This window comes from Trachinotus anak, unplaced genomic scaffold (genome assembly GCF_046630095.1).
Source record: "Trachinotus anak isolate AG129_WGS33_773 ecotype Australia unplaced genomic scaffold, CSIRO_AGI_Tana_v1 ptg000019l, whole genome shotgun sequence".
Classification (NCBI taxonomy): domain Eukaryota; kingdom Metazoa; phylum Chordata; class Actinopteri; order Carangiformes; family Carangidae; genus Trachinotus; species Trachinotus anak.
In genome coordinates, this window is record NW_027273870.1 from 18,462,030 (window position 1) to 18,481,345 (window position 19,316).

Here is a 19,316-nt window from a genome sequence, read left to right on the forward strand (position 1 = left end):
AGTAGTGTTATAGTAATAGTACCGTAGTGTACCCTGACGATTAAATCTGTTCAGTGGATAATAACAATGATAAGTAGATAGTGTTCAATCACTGGGGACCTTGTTTCATTTGACACAAACTCAGTAACACTTCACTTTATGTCCTCCTATTCAACATTTAAAAGCAGATTATGAACATTTAATAAATGGTTTGTAATACAAAATAATGTAGTTGTAAGCAAATACAAATACATTTAAAAATGAGGATATATTTTATATTATTACAAAAGTATCATTCATTATCTGTTTGAACAGCAGCCCCTACTTATGGGAGTCCACAGGAGGAATTATATTTGTTGATAGATACATTTCCAGTGTTTTAGTTGTTGATCTGATTATTTCACACAAAGCTGTTTTAAAATGCAATCTCGCCACTGTTAGATGCTGCATTTTGATTTGTGACTAGGCAAAAAAAAAAAAGCTAATTTTATTGTCTTCATAAAGTTGTACAGACATCCAAGACATGGACAGAATGTAATAAAATGACATACACTGTGTCAAGGGTCACAAGTGACAGGCATCTGTTCATGTTTGTGAAAGGCAAACAGATCCCATTTAATAGAAAATGAGTGAAAAGGTGCTTCCAGATCCTTAATTACATCTTTATGGTTGTCTAGAAAGAAATAGTGTTTGCTGTAGTGTCATCTGGTTTCAGTTTGCACGTGTCCTGAGTGTTTCAGGGATACTCTAGCCTAAAAACAGCAATGCTAGATGCAGAGCTGTCATGAATTATGCCAGCAATGGCAGACATGTACGGTTGCTCCCTTCTGGCAATGGGTATTTGGTTTCACTCATACTCAGACTACTGGTCCTCCAGCAAAGGTCAGCACCTTGTTAGGGCCTGCTGCCACAACTAACAACCCCTATTGTTGTGTGAATACTTCTTTCTATGAATAATGATTCTACGTTCTATTTAAAATAGAGTGAATGTCGTAGGGAAGTTAATTTCATAGGTGTACGACCATAAACTGTGATTTGGGGTCCATTTTCAAACACAAATAATCAAATGAAATAGTTCATAACTGTAAAAGCTGAGAATTACTGATTTCATCACTTCCAGTTCATCATATTTTTAATCTTTTTCTATTCTAATTTAAAAAGTAAAAGCTGGAATAAAATATAATAAGAAAAGTGAAAGAAAAAAATGTTTTTTTTTAAATGAATGTGTATACACCAAAGCCACTTATTTGTATTATTTTATGCTTTAATTATACATTCTGTATCTGTATAGCTCATTGTGTTTAATTAGAAATCAGTTGATATGTAGGTTAATTTATATGTGTAATTGTGAAAAAGAACAAGACACAAATGAACAAAAGGAACATTAGCACACTGTAGGGTAATCACAGTTTTCTATATCTAGTTCTCCCACATTATATAATTCAAAGTTCCTTTGTGTAGGATTTAAAATGTATAACTTTAACTCAAAAGTTAACAAGAATGAATGGGATAAAATTATATAAACTAAACCTTAAGACATCAGAATAATTTAAACAGCAGCTATAATCACATAAAAACTCAGACGGCAGCTTGAAGATATGAAAGTGAGGAGGGAAAGATGTAACGCAAACATCATACTTTTCCCTTTAATAACAAAACTGTAACTTGCTCAGAGAAAGACTTGGGGTTTGTTCCCCATTGGTTATCAGCAGCTGCCCTCTGGTGGTACTTCCCTGTAACAACAGCACACAGACCATTACAACACTGTTTTGGATTGCATTTGGTCCAGTGAAATGCTTTTTTTCCAGACAGACAGACAGAGGACATACTTTTCTGTTTTCTAGAAAATACATGTATCAGTTATATTTACTCCCATTAAACAGAGCTGGAAAATGAATGAACTGACTTTATAAGAGGTGAAGTTAAGTTTAACATAAGCCTTAATACACTGGATGGCACCAAATTTTAAGTAAATAAATCTTACACATGGGTTTTTTTTTATTGAGTGCTTGTGCTGTAGCTGGATATAAATGATATACAAATATACAGTGGACATATAACTATATCAGATACTGTAATAATAGCTATTATCATTAAGACTGGTCATTGGTCTTGTACAGACTTAAATGTTCCTGTCTTAATAGCTTAATGAATAAATGTCACAGTAATAATTCCCTAATATCCCATTATGTACAAGTCTATTCATTAAATAGCAGAATAACCACACCAACTCCCTGAACTCACATTATAAATTCTCTACTTAATTGACTTTTTTGGGCCTAATATACACAGTTTTCTTGCATCATTACTTACATATTTCGAAAATATGTAATTTTTTTGGTTTGTTTTACAAGTGTATAAAGTGTGTGATAAAGTCACTTTACTTTATCATGCAGGACATATGCTGAACTGCGCATCACTATCACTAAACTGTTCCATGGTGCTGAACTTCATTCGTGCCATATTTGTGCCTCGGTATCGTTTTGGTGCACTGCTTGAACATCTCTTGAAATATGACTTTTTTTTTTTTTCATACTAATTCAAATAATGATTAAATATATAAGCAGGTTCATTTTATTGCCCCTCCCTGCTTTTAGTGACGAGACGGCGTTGTTCTTTGTTTTTTTTTTTTTTGTTTTTTTTTTTCTACCCCGTCCGAGACCGCAGCAGCCTTCCGGGGCGCCACCGGAGCCGTATCAGCCTGTGTCAGGGCTTTTCTCCACTGTAGTGCTGCATTCTGATGTCGCCCTGGCGGACAACATAAGCTGCAGCTAGCACTGGCCCCTCTCTGCTCTCATTTTGACTGTCATTAATGCCAAAGAAGCAGAATGACATCCTCTAAGCAGTGGCTCCTGGCCGGTTTTTGTGCGCTTCTGTGTATTTATGGAGCGGTTGAAGCCAAAAGGAATTTTAAATGTCCTTCAGGATGCTCCTGCTCCAAGGAGACCATCATCTGCGTCGGTGCTTCACACGTCCCACGGACCATACCGAGTGAGATCAACTCACTGTAAGTAACTCATCGCGTTTCTTCAGCCAGAGCAGGATTGTTTCTTCAGTGAGACGAAAGACTGGCAGTGCTGCATTCAGGGAGCCCATTTACTTGCTGCCCCGTGCCTCCCTGCAGAGTTGGCACTTGGTGTGTCTGGTACAGAGTGTTGTGATGACCCAGCCCTGAGTTTGACTTTGATTTTATATGTGCTTCTCCCAACAGGAGCATGGTAAATGGATCTATTGCTGAAATTACAGAGGGGATGTTTTCGCTAATGCCTTCTCTTCAGCTGTTGTAAGTGCAGCCATTGATTAACTGGTGAATAGTGATTAGCTTAGCTGTTGTAGACAGCAGAACATACAGGAACATAAGACAGTAGATGGACTGTCAATAATACAAATGCTTTTCCTCTGTCATAGTAGGGTGAAATTAGAAAAGAAGCAAAAGAAGCTCAATTTTAATTTTTGTCTTCACAGGCTTCTAAATGCAAATTCTTTGACCACAATCAAAGATGATGCTTTCTCTGGTCTTCCACATCTAGAATATTTGTGAGTATTGTTCAGCAGACATACTACTCTCTTACTACAGCGGGCCAAATGACGTCATGTCCCAATCTGCTCATTACCAAATCTGTCCAACTCAACCCATCACTCCCACCAATGAGAAAAATAAAGAAAGACACAATGACAAAGACGTGTATGTTAATTTATTTCATTTTCTCTGCTGGTAATAAACTATAGCTTTATTATTCATTGAACAGATTCATCGAAGGAAACAAGATTGAAACAATCACCAAAAATGCCTTTCGTGGTTTACGAGATCTGACTCACCTGTAAGTCTGTTATCATTCTCTCTACCGATCAGAAAAGAGTTTTACGCTTCCAGCTCACAGTGGGCAGCACCCGCAGTGCTGGCATCTAACTGTTATGACAGATTTGTGCTTTTTTTGTGCTGTGCCTCTGGTTTAGCTCCATTGCCAATAACCAGATGAGGTTTCTGCCAAGAGATCTCTTTTTTGACTTGGATTCACTGCTGGAACTGTGAGTAAGCAGTTGTGGTGTCAGCAATGTGTGTATGTGTGTGTGTGTGTGTGTGTGTGTGTGTTTATTCTTCTTTTTGCATACTGCGTTCCAAAGTGTAGCTGACTCATGATGTGCTTTATGTTTGGCTGGATTAAAAAAATAATTAAGAAAAATGTTTTAAAAGAATATTAAGCTTGTTTTCTCTGTCCACCTTGATAGCAGCGCGTTTGGGTGACTTTTATTTGTGGTTAAAATTTTTGTGTTTAATATCATTTTAAATTTACTTAATTAACAAATTGTTCTCACGACAATGCAAACATGTTTGTTGGCGAGCAATAACTGAGCAAAACCTTTTGTGACTTAAACTGTTGCTGAAATTATTCACTGATGAGTCAAACAGTCAAACCCAATACAGCTCGAATTTTGTAGATGGAAGTTTTTTTCCTGCAGCATGCAACACTATCATCTGGATTTACAATTAAATTTGGCTGTCATGCATTATAAATTTGAGCTTTACTATACTTGTTGCCCCTTAAATGACTCACTGAACTGTTTTGAGCCTTGTCGCATCCCAGCCTTCTCAGTCATTTCCTCTGATGAATAGAAAACATTTTATCTTATTCTTTCTTCCAGTAAATGTGTCCAAACTGATGTTGTCAATGTTGATGACTCCCTCTCTGCCATGCTTCAGGGACCTACGAGGCAACTCTTTCCAGTGCACTTGTGAGAACAAGTGGCTGATGACGTGGCTGAAAAACACAAACGCTACGGTATCAGATGTCTTCTGCGCAGGCCCCAGTGACATGAAGGGCAAGCGGCTCAGCGACCTTCCTATTCCACCGGGCGAGTGCATCTCCACGGGTAAAATAAGGAGTGGACCATCAAAGGCATTTATGAATAGTCACAGGCACAGCTAAACATGTCATGCAAAAGAGAGAAAGAAGAAATCAATCAAACTGTTGAATAATTAAACAGGACACTACCTTGCATCATTCTGGTCTGAAACGAACAGACTCCAGGCCTCTTGTGTGAGTATTTGTGTACATACATGTATGCATACGAATAATCACACAAGAGCACAGAGGGAAAATATGACACTTAGTGGAAAAAATGATAATACCTTATGCCTTTGCTTTTTAGTCTCAACTATATTAAAATGTTTACCATAGTGATGTGGTGTAGCTATGACATCTTTTCCTATTTCTAATTTACACTGTTTCATCAGATTATTAGTAAAGAAAAGTGCCAGTTCATGCCTAATATTACTATATAACTACTAAATATTTATATATAAAATTATTTCCATTTAAAAATAGTTTTGTTCACTTCAATAGTGGCCACATAGGTCAGTTTAGAAGAGGCATACTGATAAACTATAAGAATGATATAAGAAGTCTGTAATGAAGTCTGTATGTAATAAATCCAAAATATTAAACAATACTAAAACCAAAATAAACCACACAGATGACATGATTGCCCTGACTCTGCACAGTTCTGTCATGCAGAACCTTTCACAGTATGAAAAATGTAATTCAAGCAGCGAGGTCCTAAATGTCGACTATTTCACTTTGTCAGCAGGCTAACAGTGGCTGTTTTTGTCTGCATCTCTCAGACTTTGTGCGTCATCAGTCCATTCCCATTCAGTCCATGTCAGCGGACATCTTCTCCTTTAAAGAGGACATCTATGTGGCAATGGCTGCCCCAGTCTCCAACAGCTGTGTGGTCATGGAGTGGGATCACATTGAAATGAATTTCAGAAAATTTGATAATATCACAGGTTTGACGAAACCCACCCTAAATCTTTTTTCAACAGATAAAGCTACTAATATTCTTCTATTGTCAATAAATCCCATCAAAAGACCAAAACCAACAATGAATTGATGCTACAAACAAGATTTTCCGACAAAGGCAAAGCCTGATACAGTTTAATCCCCTTTGTCACTGATCTCCACTGTAGTTCATAATCTATTAAAAACACATCAGTGAGTCACAACGTCCTACTGAGTGACATTAAATGAACACTGACACTATAGTTTATCTTGAGTCAGTCCCACAAACACCCTTGGAACTGTAAATATTGTCATGAGTACAAAATATGTATTCATTCACTGCTGAAAATAGTCCACAACAAATACACTACTGTCTTCTGTTTGAGTAACATTTGCTAAAACCTACAGTGCTCATCTGATTTAAGAATGGATTTTGTCTTTTTTAAAGATTAAAGTATATATTCACAACCTCTTTTTAAGGATTTACATCTTAGTAAATCCTAAGCATTGTGGAGTTTGGCCTTTTCATTGGGTTTGTTGGTTGCCAGCATTATCCACATAGTTCAATTTGTAATCAGTCCTTTTTTTTAAAATAAATGATAGAAATAATTAGATTATTGGTTTAGTGTGAGTTAATAATTCACTTTAATGTCATTTTCTGTGTTCTGTTACCACTGACAACTTTTTTTCCTTCACAGGGAAGTCTGTTGTGGGATGCAAGTCCGTCCTGATTGATAACCATGTCTTGATAATTGTCACCCAGCTCTTTGGTGGCTCCCACATTTACAAGTTTGATGATCAACAAAACAAGTTCACCAAGTTTCAAACTATTGAGGTCTTCAACATCTCAAAGCCAAATGACATTGAGGTCTTCCAAATGGACGGCGATTGGTATTTTGTGATTGTGGACAGCTCCAAGGCAGGACTGTCCACTCTATACAAGTGGACCGACCAGCCAGACCGCAACGAAACTGGTTTTTACTCCTACCAGTTTCTCCATGAGTGGTTTCGTGATACAGATGCTGAGTTTGTTGAAGTGGATGGGAAGTCCTATCTCATCTTAGCCAGTCGGTCTCAGTCACCTGTCATCTTCCTGTGGAACAAAAGCACCCTGAAGTTCATACTTCACGGTGAAATCCCAAATGTCGATGATGTGGTGGCAGTCAAAGCTTTTCGGGAGGAAGATGAGTTGTATCTGGCCATGACCTGCTACATCGGTGACTCCAAAGTCATCAAATGGAGCAACAAGCAGTTCACTGAGGTGCAGGCTCTGCCCTCTCGAGGAGCGATGGTCCTCCAACCTTTCAGCTTCGCAGGCAGACACTACCTCGCTCTTGGCAGCGATTACTCTTTCACACAGATCTACCTCTGGGATGTAGAGACCAAAACCTTTCACAAGTTCAAGGACATTTATGTGCAGTCGCCTCGGTCATTCACAGTAGTGACCACTGACCGGAGGAATTTCATCTTCTCTTCAAGCTTAAAGGGAAAATCAATGGTTTTTGAGCATATATTTGTGGATTTAAGCTTATAGTGCCTACAGCAAAATCATAACTAAGTTGGTCAGTCAGATCAACATTGTGTGTATTGCTACAAAGGAGTCTCAAATGTGGCACATCTTCCTTTTGCAACTAGATATATCTTTCTTTGTTTGAGACAAACATTTTTTGGAAAGTTCCTGCAACTCATATGCATTTCTAGCAATTATGGGGGTACAATTAATAATAGACCCCCAAATATTTAACTTAAAATTGAAGGCTGGCAGAAATATATAACAATGGCAACCTTTGACATGTTAACAGCATGAAGATAATTTTATTGCATATTAGATATTATCTTAAGAGGTGCTGGCTTTTATTTCAGTTCTGGAAAGCAAACAATGGGTGAGCCAAGGAGTGTCCGCTCCACTGGCTAAGGCAATCATGTAGTATAACCTGGAAAAACCCCACACAGGCAGTAAAGTAGTGGCCATCCATGTGCAAATTGTTTGGCTCCACCACTGCAAGAAAAATGCCCTAAACCTTTTAGGTGAAGTGATTTGTTTGAGACAACTGGAACTTAGTTTTTTTAAGGAGCCAGTTGAAACCTTGAAGCCATTTCATCCCAGTAACTGTTATTACTGACGATTTAAATGTGCATGACACAGAGGTTTTCTTATTCATTAAAATTCCCGCGTAATGTAAATATTATGAGCTTAAGCCTATAAGTGCACAACATTTAGAACAAGCTACTGTATGACAAGAGTGCCTGATTAGTGGCAAAACTAAATGTGATTTACTTCTGATTCCTATGCAAATGCAATGTATGATACACAATCACAAGCATAGTTGTAAGCTGCTATATAACTTGAAATAACATTTACATGGTATTAAGCCACAAAAGTGTGCTCTTTTCTTTACTGGTGTTTTGATATTTTTCATGCACTGTACAGATGTAATTGCCGTCTGTTTGGCTTGAAACATGAATTTATTTCACCTGCATAACAAAGGCATGATGTGCAAATTGAGCCATGGTCTTTTACAACTGTCAAACAGCTGAATTCACAAAATGCTAACAAGATCAAGCAAAGGAAATATGGTTTTGTTAGCATTTCAGATTTCCTGAAAAGGAAAAAGACATTATTGCCCTTCTAGTGATCCTCATGGCCTAGTAATTTTGTGTTTATTTTCCATTCTGCTACAGTGATGAAAAACAGATCTTTTACACAGTGCTACAGCTACAACCTTCACCTCTATGTAAGAATGAGTTTGTGGAAATGCATTAAAGAACATTTAACCACATGTATTGCAATCATTTGTTTTTTACTCCATCCTCCAGTCTTTGCATACATATGGGCAGTGAAACGTGGCCTTAACAAAAGTGCCTCAGACAACATAGCTGCTGGGGGAGGCAGATATCTTAACCCCCCACTCCGACACACAGCCTGTGACACTTACAAGTATGAATTTTGACCCTTGCAGTGTTGCACAATGTGTGTGAGTTTTCTGCTCTGTATCAGTGCGCACATGTTGACAGTGTACGGAAGAGGATTAGGGCTACATGTGGAAAAAAAAGAAAATCTGACATTTTATTCTGACTTTAATCTCAGAATATTGAGAAACAAGTCAGGATTCACAGTGTCTTTGTTTAACCTCAACACTGATCATTTGTTCATAGTTTCATTTCACATTATCTTTTTTTTTTCTTCTAACAAACTAACGGTTTTTTCACATGCAGAATTTCTCATTCAGATTTACAAAGGTTGATTTAAAAGAATTCTGAGATTCAAGTCATAAAGGTAATAGAATATAAAGTACAATCATGGTTTCCCTTATACTTACATTTAATTTGTAATGTACAAATGTTTGTATTTGCCTGTCATATTCTTGCCAGGAGATATCATGTTCTGTTCTGAATGTGTTAGACATCTTAAAGTAAAATCTTAATGCTGTCTGAAACCCTTTTTCAAATTTGTAACATCTAGTCAGGAGATGAGGCAGACATATTGTAAAGGCTACATAACAATGACAACACAGTGACACAGTGGACGAGAATATTATACAAGAGAGCTATTACATGAAGTTTATGAATTGAGAGTTTTACAGTCCTTATTTTCTCTTTTCTTCTTCTTCTTCTTTTTTTTTTTTTTTTTTTACAGCATCATGAGCTTGTAGTACTGTTTATAAACTACTTCAAATACTAAGAAGGATATGGTTTACTATTGTTGCATTTACATTTCTGGTGGTTTGTTTTTGCCAATTTTAACCTCATTGGCTGTAAGATTTAGTCTAATTTCTGAACCGATACAGCTCATGTTTAAAAGAAAAGGAAAACTGAGTAGCGTAAAACTGACATCTTACCAAAACTTGTGAGGATGAGGACAAAATCAGAATAAACAATCTAAATCCTGAGGGAATAATTTACAGCAAGATTAACTAACATCAATTCCCTTGATAGATTTTTGTGAAAACACATTGGAGGGATACTAGGTTATCGACAAATGATCACTATTTAAGAAAACTGGAAATTCTACCAATAACGACCAGACATGAGATCATCCTGGTAAAATATTATGTGTGAAATGGGACCTCAGTGCGACTAATGTTCCCAATTTTACCAGGGTCTCCAAATGCGTCGTGACGCCTCTCTGACGTAGAGGCTGACGGAAGTGATGCGCGTTGCGTTCCTCGTCGGGTTAATCCGTTTTGATGCCAAATGTCTCTGAACACAACACAAGCAGCATGACGATACACACCATCTGTGATTCACCTTGTCTTTGCTATTAACCTGTTGTTTTATTTGATTTTATTTTTCGCTGTAACACGGAGGAACATGGATCCGTCCCGGAGGAGCGAGAGTGACTGGCAGGGGCTGGTCAGTGAGGTGAGACTGAGTAAAAAAAAAAAAAAAAGCGTGAACATAAGACTCACCAACCTTTACTAATGTTAGGAGAAATGTCGTCGAAAAACAGTAAACGCGCGTCGTTTTACAGCCTTCAAATTCTGTGCATCGCCTCTTGTTTGAAGCCACAGACAGTTAAAATATATGGTCCAGGTTAAACTGAGCAAACCGGATTAAATCTCTGTTCACTCTTGTGAGAAATGAGGAAGTGGATTAAATTTTTTTTTTTTTCCCCCCTTCTACCTGCAGAGCCCTGTGTCTTATTGAGTTAATGACATGTGAAACCACATGCACCACACTGCATGTGTATTGACTTTTCACTGGTTATTACAAATAATGTTCAATAATCGATGCATTTAGACGACTGTTGTGGAAAGTAACCAAGTACATTTACTGAAATCCTGGAGCTAAGTACAATTTTGAGCCACTTGCTCATTACTTCAGTATGTCTTTTTTTATGCTAGCCCACGAAATGTGTCTACTCCAGCTACAGTTAAGAGAAAAAAATTGCACTTTTTGCTTCACATTCATCTGGCATTTGCATTTCGCCCATCAGTCAATTTATCAATTAGTTGATTGCAAAGATGAAGTTTTTCTATCAGCTTCTTTCTTTAGCTGCTGGGATGTGTATATTTTCTGTTTTCCTTACTCTTTTAATTGAATATTTGTGAGTCTTGGACATTTGTTGGCTTCATCATGTCAGCCGATATTGTAAAACAATGTGGGGGTTGTGAAATACTTTGAAGCATGACACTAAATTTTGTTGTCATTTATCAACTAGGATGATTCTGAAATATCATTTTAACAAGTTTAGGGCCGAAACGATTGACAGTAGCCCTGATGATTGATTAATCATTTCATTTACGGAGCAAAAACGCCAAAACATTCACTTGCTTCAGATTCCCAGATGTGAGGGTAAATTGAATATCCGTTAATTTTGGAAGACAACACTCTGGGTCCTGGGAAATTGTGTCCAACTTAATATGCTAAACGATTAATCAAAAGCATTGTCAGCAGGTTAATTGGTAATCTGTAGTTGCAGCTTTATTGCTTCATTATATTTTTTAATGATTAGAACTGTCTGACAATTTACTGTTCACCTAACAATACTTGTAACTTTTTTTCCTTTCTTACAAAACGTTTGCTTCTTCACGCAGTTCCTAGTTTGCAAGCGGAAGCTGGAGAGCAAGAAGGAAGCTCTTCTGATTCTGTCTAAAGAGCTGGACACCTGCCAGCAGGAGAGGGATCAGTACAAGCTGATGGCCAACCAGCTCCGCGAGCGGCACCAAGGACTCAAGAAGAAGTACAGAGAGCTCATTGTAAGACGTCTGTGTTTGCTGAACGAGTACAGTCCTAAAGACACGTCATAAACTTGACAATACGCAGCAAAATGCAGAATAAAAGTTGTCCTTGTCCTTTATTAAATGTTGGCGATGTTATATTTTAGTGACAGTTTCCTTTGTTTTTAAAACTAATAGGATGGAGATCTCTCTCTGCCTCCTGAGAAAAGAAATCAAGTAAGTGAGTTTTAACCTTTGTGCATTTCTGTCTGACAGACTGTGGTACTTGACACAAATACAACAGAAATTCAGTCAAGTCAGTAATGTGCTGGTCTTTATTTTTTACACTAAAACATACCCAGCAGATGAGGGTATGGTGACAGTTTTGAACCATGGTGAGTCCAGCTGTTTCTGGGTGGAGCACCTTTGCTTTGTACACAATTCAGTTACACAAACCAACAGTTTTTAATTCATCATTGCCTGTGGGTGGAGAGTAGCTCCTGCCAGTGTCCATACCTTACTCTGCTGCTCCATCAGGACGAACAGGACAAACTTACCAGGGCTGATGGGATGCTCTTCATCACTTTTCTAATAGGACCCTTGTACTGCACAGATATCCACGCCTTGTATATTTTTCATGTCTCCCTCAGGTGAATTTAGCCCAGCTACTGAGAGACTCCAGAGAAAAAAGTAATCAACTTTCTGAGGAGGTGAAGGAGCTGAAACAACGACTGGTGGAAGCTCAGGGTGACAACAAGGTAGCAAGTCGTAATTTCTACCATGCTCAGAAGTATTAGTTTGTGCTCCATGTTTATTTCACTATAAATGTATTTTTATTCTTTAATGTATCTCCAGCATATCAAATGTTTGCCAGATATGGATCAAGTTTATCTTATTTAACTTAGAAGCTTTTGGCGTAATGTGAATGCAAAGACAAAAAAAATGTAAAAAGTAGAATTGTTGGGTCTCTCTGTCCCTGCAGCTCCTACGAATGACCATCACCAAACAGAGGCTCGGCGATGAGGAGGTCGGCGCGCGACACTTTCCCGCACATGAGCGAGAGGATCTGGTCAAACAGTTAGAAAGAGCCAGGGAACAGGTGACGGCTGAGGCTCGCAGCCTGCTCCCCTTATTTTTCTGTCCTGTGGATGACAGTGTGACATTAAAGGAGAGTCTGTTAACTAAACGTCAGATGTTATTCCAGTGTATCAACTACGCTGCATTGCAAACAAATGTACAATAATTGAACTTGAAGATGGTTGTGATGCTTGCGACACTAATGTTTGAACGATGCTGAGCGCATGAGCTTGTTGTACCAGAGCTTGCTCAGAATAAGATATGATAATGATGGAATAGGGTGTTGATGAAACAGGTTACACATAGTGTGTGTGGAGCTGCAGTTTTCTTCAAATAGTCAAAAACTACAGACAGAAATGAGAAAATGTACTTACACTGTGTTTTGTGTTGCTGCAGAACGAGGTGCTGGAGCACAGCGTGAAGTCGCTCTCAGACGAGCTGCAGGATGTCCGAGCAGAGCGAGACGTGTTTCAGCAGAAGGCTCATCGTCTCAATGTGGAAATGAACCACATCGTGGGCAACGATGAGATTCGGATTCTAGACATAGATGCGCTCTGCATGGAGAACAGGTTTGTTACTCTTTAAATACTTTGTTGTCGCCTCTGTCTCCGAGTGTCTGTGGCAATGTCCACGGTTAAAGGAACAACCTCCAAGTCTGACGTGCTGGTGAAACACTGCTGTCCCACTACTTGACTAGTTCAGTGAAATGATGTGCGTATTTGGATTTCACTGAATCATGACAAGGAGGCTTCTTTACCCTGTGAACAGTCTGATGACAGAACTTTTGATCAAAAATATTCCTTCCAGGTATTTGCATGACCGCCTCAGTCAACTCCAGGAGGAGGTCAACTTGCTCAAAACAAATCTGGTGAAGTACAAGGTGGCTACCTTTTTAACATGTAAAATTAGTTTTGAAAGTAATTTCTCAATTAAAAACAGAGCCATGTAACTTTTTTTAATTTGCAAATGTTAAAGAATATGGATTTCTTGAAAGGATACATTTTATTTTTAATTTTTTTTCTCAGAAGCAAACCTCTCACGCTCAGTTATGTCTTTCGCTGTTTCAGAGTGCCCTGGAGTGTAGGAAAAACTCTAAAATCTGTGGCAAAACCAACAGCAGTGCTCTCACAGGGGTGCTCTCTGCCAAACAAGGTCAGAGGGATCTTATTTTTTAAAACCCTCACACTGAACCGTGTGACAAAATGCCATGTGAACATGTAAACGTTGCTGAAGAAAAGGAATCTGTGTTTCTCTTAAATTGAAACCAAACTAGCCTGTGACTGATCATGGTGTGTATGTGTGTGTGCGTGTGTGTGTGTGTGTGTCTGTCTGCGTGCGTGCGTGCGCACATGCAGTGAAGGAATTGCTCCTCTCTGAAGAAAACGGCTGCAGTTTGCCGGTGACCCCTCAGTCCATCTCAGACCTCAAGTCTCTGGCCACAGCTCTGCTGGAAACGATCCATGAGAAGAACATGGTGATTCAGCACCAACGACAGATCAACAAGTACTGACATTTATTCCTGACGCTCCATTCGTAGACGTTTCCTTTAGGTCTTAATTTGTATAGAGAAATAACCTGGATGCTGCACAGAACTCATGCAGGTCATTGTTTTTAAGTCTTTCTGTCTTTCGTCATTAGGATTCTTGGAAATCGAGTAGCAGAGCTGGAGAAGAAAATCAAAACGCTAGAGATATCTGGATTATGGAGCCTGCCAGGTGGATATAAGTATCTTGATATATCAAACAAATATATAAAAACATATATTCTGCACAGTAATTCACCTTTCTTATCGTTTTCTGTGTCCTTCTGCTTCTTGCTACCTGGAGGCCTGACTTATAATGTGTCTCTTGGAACTTATGGTAGTATGTTCCCCTGTTAACTACTTTTTTAACCTCTGAACTTCATCTTCTTCCATCACCTCTCATCCACCTGCATTAAATTTACTCATCTAAATCCAATCCGGCAGTTTTAAGTAGTGTTATACAGATGGCTTCAGTTTTATCACATTTCTAGGAGCTTACTTTGATGAATATTTTGTTTTGACAGGAGGAAAAGACACCGTCCTCCTGAACACTCAGCCTGAGTCACCAGAGTCTCCTGGACAGGAAGGTGAATATTCAGTGCAACTATACCTCTATCAGTCTTTAGCCATCTGTATTCAACCTGTAGTTCTTGAATGTTACTCTCCTATCTGTTCTTACAGCTGAGAACGGGTCTGCAGATCTACCTGGCGAGCAGCAGGGTTCCTCAGAGGTTCAAGACCACGACAGCGAAAAACCATTTGCATCAGTTTTTCAGGAAGAGTTGCCACCACCATCCAGCATGGAGAAGTCCCAGCAGAGCCCTTCACACCAGTTGGCTGATGAGGAGCCTCAGGCAGAAAGGCTAAACTATTGCACACAGATCACAATGGATTTAACTGCTTTAACAAAAGAAGAGGAGTGTCTGCGTGATTCCCCTGCCAATGTGACAGATGTGCACACAGCCTGCCCTTCAGACCTGCACCAGTCACAGCTAACTTTAGACAACTCAGACCCTACAGGAGGAAGAGGGCATGAGTCAGACGAATGCACTAAAGGGGTTGAAACTGAGCATATTCTCCCAGAGGAAAACATCCATGCTGCTACGCCCGACGCTGTTTCTGCTGCCGCCGCTGGAGAGCAGCAGGAGGACGCCCAGCCAAACCAGGAAACAGAGCTTTCAGATGAGACAGATGTTTCTCCTAGTTAAGAAATCTGACATCTTACAAAAGATGGATATGATACTTTTTATTTTTATGAATAATGAAAAACTGGAGACTGAGCTGCTAGGATTAACGGATGATGTGTCATTGTGTTGCAGCGGCCACTGCATGAAATGATATCATTGTCTGGATAAAAACATCCTGAAGCTGATTCTAGTCCCACCTTTTAACCTGATCATTTATACTACATGGCCAACAGTATGTGGGCACTCAGACACTACAACCAAAAGTGATTGTTAAACGTCTCATTCCAAAACTGTGGGCATTGATATGCTGCTGTAACAGCCTGAACTCTTGTGGGAAAGATTTCCACAAGAATCCAGCTAAAGAGGTTTGCTCCCACTGAGCCAGAGAATCTGTGAGGTGTGGCAATTTTGTCTGATCAACAGTTTGTGTTCCAGTTTATCCAAAAGTTTGTTGGTTTGAAGTCAGGACTCTGTGAAAACGTGGCTTTGTGCTCTGTTGCTCTGTCATGTTGACACAGGAAAAAGGACATTCCCAAACTGTTGCCACACAGTTGGAAGCTGAACACACTGTGTCAGAGGCGTAGAGTGGAGAGTAGGTGAGGTAGCAAACAGGAGCTAAGAAACTGTTGTGAGGAATTTGATAATTTACTTAAAAAGTGTGAACCTTTGTTCTGACTCACTTCAAGGAGAACGTAATTTCCATCACGTTTCTGCTGTTCTACTCTCCGGAAAGACACTGATTCACAAGGAAATTACATTTTAAAATGAAGAGGGACAAAGTGCAATTGCAGCCGTCAGCTGACCATCAACAGGAAGAGGTGGTGCTGCTCAGACATGAAACGTCAAACATTCTCCTTTATCTTTCTACCTCGGCCCATGCTTTCCCACCCCCCCAACGTTAAATAAACCTGTACGTGATAAATCACTGTATCAACATAATGATGTTCAACAGTATTTAAGCCAGGTAGTTTTATTATTAGATGCAACTGCAGGGCTGGTATTGCTTTCACCTTGTGTGTGTGCGTTGTCATGGCAGAATGTGGTCCTGGAGACACTTACTGTAGCAGGAGCTACCACAGAGGTGGTTTTGAGGAATCTGGCAGGTGTTTGTTTGTCCGTCTGTGGACAGATTTTTGCCAGCGTGACAGTGTCACAGTCGTGTAGGATACAGTCATGAAACTCTACAGGTGGCATCAAAATGAAGGTTGAGTTTGAAGATTTGTGTGGTCTGACCCATGAATAGTAGCTAATGCAATAGTTTTTTTTTTCCCCGAACAGATCCTAACTAACAGCTTTACTCAGTTTTTTTTTTTTAAATTAAACATCGTTGCACAAGTTTTTCTTAATCACAAAAGCGCATTATCAACGTTATATAAAATACTGCATGAAAATATACCATTAATTTATTACAGATAACTGCAGTTTCTTTTTTTAATCCATGCTTTTATTCCTTGACAGATGTTTTCAAAACAAATATTTGATGATTTACCACATGATTTGTCGGTTGACACTGAACAAACACAACTTAGTTAAGAATAAATTCACAGAACTTATTAGTCTGTAACACACTGGAGTCACATCTAGATTACCAGCACTGATGTCTTGTGTTTTTGTGGTCAGCAGATAATAATTACATATGCATATCCATATGTAGCTATATGTGTATTCTTAAAGTGTTGAATGTGTACAAATATGGATTTATTTCTGCAAAATAAATAATTTTCAAATACTAGTTTTGGAAGACTAGTGTTGTAAGTATACAGTCCAAAACAAGATAGACCGTTTCCATCAGGATTTGATATATTGTGACACACTGCCCTGAAAATATAACTTGATACTTTTTTTCTATTTATGTAAGGAGTCTAACTTGGGTTTGAAACTTGGTTTTAGAGGAAAGAGCAGGGAATCACTAACACCAAGAATACATCCTTTGGGAACCAAAATTTAATTTAATTTCATCCAAAGTGGTGGTCGAGCTCTTAAGGCAAGTTCCTACGGAATCTGATAAACTACTGCTGAATGTTTGGAAGGTGGGGATGTGATTGAGTCATTGATTTTTCTTTGTATCAGACACAGAACGCAATGGCGGCATGAATACAAAGGCAAAATCAATAACCTGATGTAAAGCATATACCACTACTCTAGGATTAATATCTCCTCAGTCGCCTGTTATACTGCTTATGGTACATATTCCAGAGATTGGGAGAGGCAATCCCAATGATGCAGCAGCCAAGCCTCCGGCCTGCATTTCCATGCAGCAGGCTCCCGGCGTCTCCACCACGCCCTAAGTCATCTCTCTTCTCATGGACCACCACTGCTCTTCCGATCACAGAAAACTCCCCGAACAGTGTTGCCTCAGATTCTATCAATGTATTGATTTTTCCTTCCTGGGGCTCAAAGTTCCCAAAGTCTCCTGGATGGTTTGGATGATGTACACCATGTGGATTGTAGTGGCCACCAGTGGAGTCACACCCCTGGCTCAGGTCTCCATACTGATGGATGTGCACCGCTCTAGGCTCTGGATTGCCCTCTGTGGGGAAGCCACTGAAACGGAGACGGACTTGGAGTTTTCCATGAGGATAATCCTGTTTTAACAGCACCTGACCGTACACTTTAGGCAGACCCGCAGGTAGTGCGGTGCTGGGTCTCATTTTGCACACTGCATACATGGTGCCATTGTGCTGCGAGACTTCTGGTGGAGCCAAAATGTCACTGTCAGCTGAAACACATTGTTGACAGCCTGCCAGCAAAACCAACACGGCCGTTTCCAATAGACGCATTGACCTGAAAGATATTAAAATTATAAGGACAATGCATCAGATTAATAAGCTTGCCATATGTTTTGCATGAAAATAGCCAACAAGTAAACCTACAGAGATGACTGCAGTATTTTTTTTAGAGCCTTTACATAAGTGAAAGCACCAACAACACACTGTGAAAATATATATATATTTTTTTTTTACAAGTAAATGTCCTGCATTACTCAGTACAGATGTGCTACCAGAAAAATGCACTTGAGCATTATTAACCCACTCATAAAATCTCCTTTCAGGATGCCATATGGTACTATATTAACTCATTTAAATACTTACTGCATAGTTGGATGGTTTATTCTATTTGTAAGGTCATCGTGTTTTATATGTAAAATATGAATCTGCCAAAACCTTTGTTGTCAAAAATATCTAATGGAGTAAAAAGTGCAATTTTTCCCTTTACAATTTGATGGAGTGGGAAACAAGAATAATTTATGTAAAGTACCTAAAAAGTGTATTTTGGTGTGGTTAAATATACTGTAATAAGTAGTAAGTTAATTTCCACAACTGTAAAGGTAGTTCAGTCAAAAAGGTACAACGTTTACCTCAGAGTTTATGTATAAAGCAGCACAGATGTTTTGCACCGGAGCGCTCAGGTGAATGTCACCTCTCACCATGCCCGTTTTTTTGCATGTCACTCTTATACTTGTTCATTTTGACACATTTAAACTGAATGCAAAAAAACAGGACATTGAATATGCCGTATGTTTAGCCCGAAACAAGAAGAAGGGGTCAGATGAGACGCGCAGGCTGCTCTTCCCACTGGAAAAACATGATGTCGCAGTATTTCATCCCGTTTAAATGAAGCGGATTAACCAACACAGGCCCCGGCGCAGGCTTCAGATACCGTCACATGAGCCCAGTCCACTTACCTGTGCGAAGGCATGGTCCGGGTCAGACAACGCTGCAAAAAACGGATAAACTACGGGTTTCACTCTTTGCTTTTATCGCCCGACGAGTCAAGATGCGAAATGTTGTATAAGTCTTGTATAAGCGTGTCAGTAGGCGTAGCCTGCTGAGGGTGGAGCAGATCTTCCCTGGAGACAGACAGTCTGTTTTGTTTTTTTTTTATGTTAACTAATGAAGTTGGCAGTGTTTACTTTTCACTGTTTTTTTCCGTCCATGTGCGGCTGAATTTCCTGCTGCGGATCGGGCCTGGGATGAACTCTCCTCCTTATTTAACCCACAGATGAGACTATTTGACTATTTGAACAAATATAATGTTATAATGTTAACGTGGACTGAACTTTTGACAATGGGAATCAACTGTTGTCGCACATTGCCAGATGTGTTGATAA

At 39.2% G+C, this 19,316-nt stretch overlaps 3 protein-coding genes across 5 annotated transcripts; 2 read left to right on the plus strand and 1 right to left on the minus strand.

The window, feature by feature from the left end:
* The first annotated feature begins 2,666 nt into the window (after positions 1-2,666).
* LOC139637120 (leucine-rich repeat LGI family member 2-like) lies at positions 2,667-8,539 on the plus strand. Of its 2 annotated transcripts, XM_071505669.1 has the most exons (8): positions 2,667-2,986; positions 3,191-3,262; positions 3,445-3,516; positions 3,729-3,800; positions 3,937-4,008; positions 4,682-4,851; positions 5,603-5,767; positions 6,458-8,539. In XM_071505669.1, the coding sequence occupies exons 1-8, from the start codon at positions 2,808-2,810 to the stop codon at positions 7,291-7,293; spliced, it is 1,638 nt and encodes a 545-aa protein (XP_071361770.1). In that variant the 5' UTR covers positions 2,667-2,807; the 3' UTR covers positions 7,294-8,539. The 2 variants fall into 2 exon arrangements, with proteins under 2 accessions (XP_071361770.1, XP_071361771.1); XM_071505670.1 differs by lacking the exon at positions 3,937-4,008.
* A 1,338-nt stretch (positions 8,540-9,877) lies between these two features.
* On the plus strand, positions 9,878-16,937 carry LOC139637119 (coiled-coil domain-containing protein 149-like). Of its 2 annotated transcripts, XM_071505667.1 has the most exons (13): positions 9,893-10,121; positions 11,297-11,458; positions 11,618-11,656; positions 12,070-12,177; positions 12,402-12,518; positions 12,893-13,065; positions 13,304-13,376; positions 13,564-13,648; positions 13,852-13,999; positions 14,135-14,211; positions 14,323-14,355; positions 14,543-14,605; positions 14,700-16,937. In XM_071505667.1, the coding sequence occupies exons 1-13, from the start codon at positions 10,071-10,073 to the stop codon at positions 15,224-15,226; spliced, it is 1,656 nt and encodes a 551-aa protein (XP_071361768.1). In that variant the 5' UTR covers positions 9,893-10,070; the 3' UTR covers positions 15,227-16,937. The 2 variants fall into 2 exon arrangements, with proteins under 2 accessions (XP_071361769.1, XP_071361768.1); XM_071505668.1 differs by lacking the exon at positions 14,323-14,355 and having other exon boundaries at positions 9,878-10,121.
* Positions 16,938-17,131: 194 nt separating this feature from the next.
* On the minus strand, positions 17,132-19,057 carry LOC139637122 (extracellular superoxide dismutase [Cu-Zn]-like). The gene is made up of 2 exons (XM_071505672.1): positions 18,891-19,057; positions 17,132-17,989 (listed from the first exon to the last, which is right to left on the minus strand). Exons 1-2 carry the CDS (start codon positions 18,902-18,904, stop codon positions 17,353-17,355), a joined length of 651 nt encoding a protein of 216 aa, XP_071361773.1. The 5' UTR covers positions 18,905-19,057; the 3' UTR covers positions 17,132-17,352.
* Between the last annotated feature and the right edge of the window lie 259 nt (positions 19,058-19,316).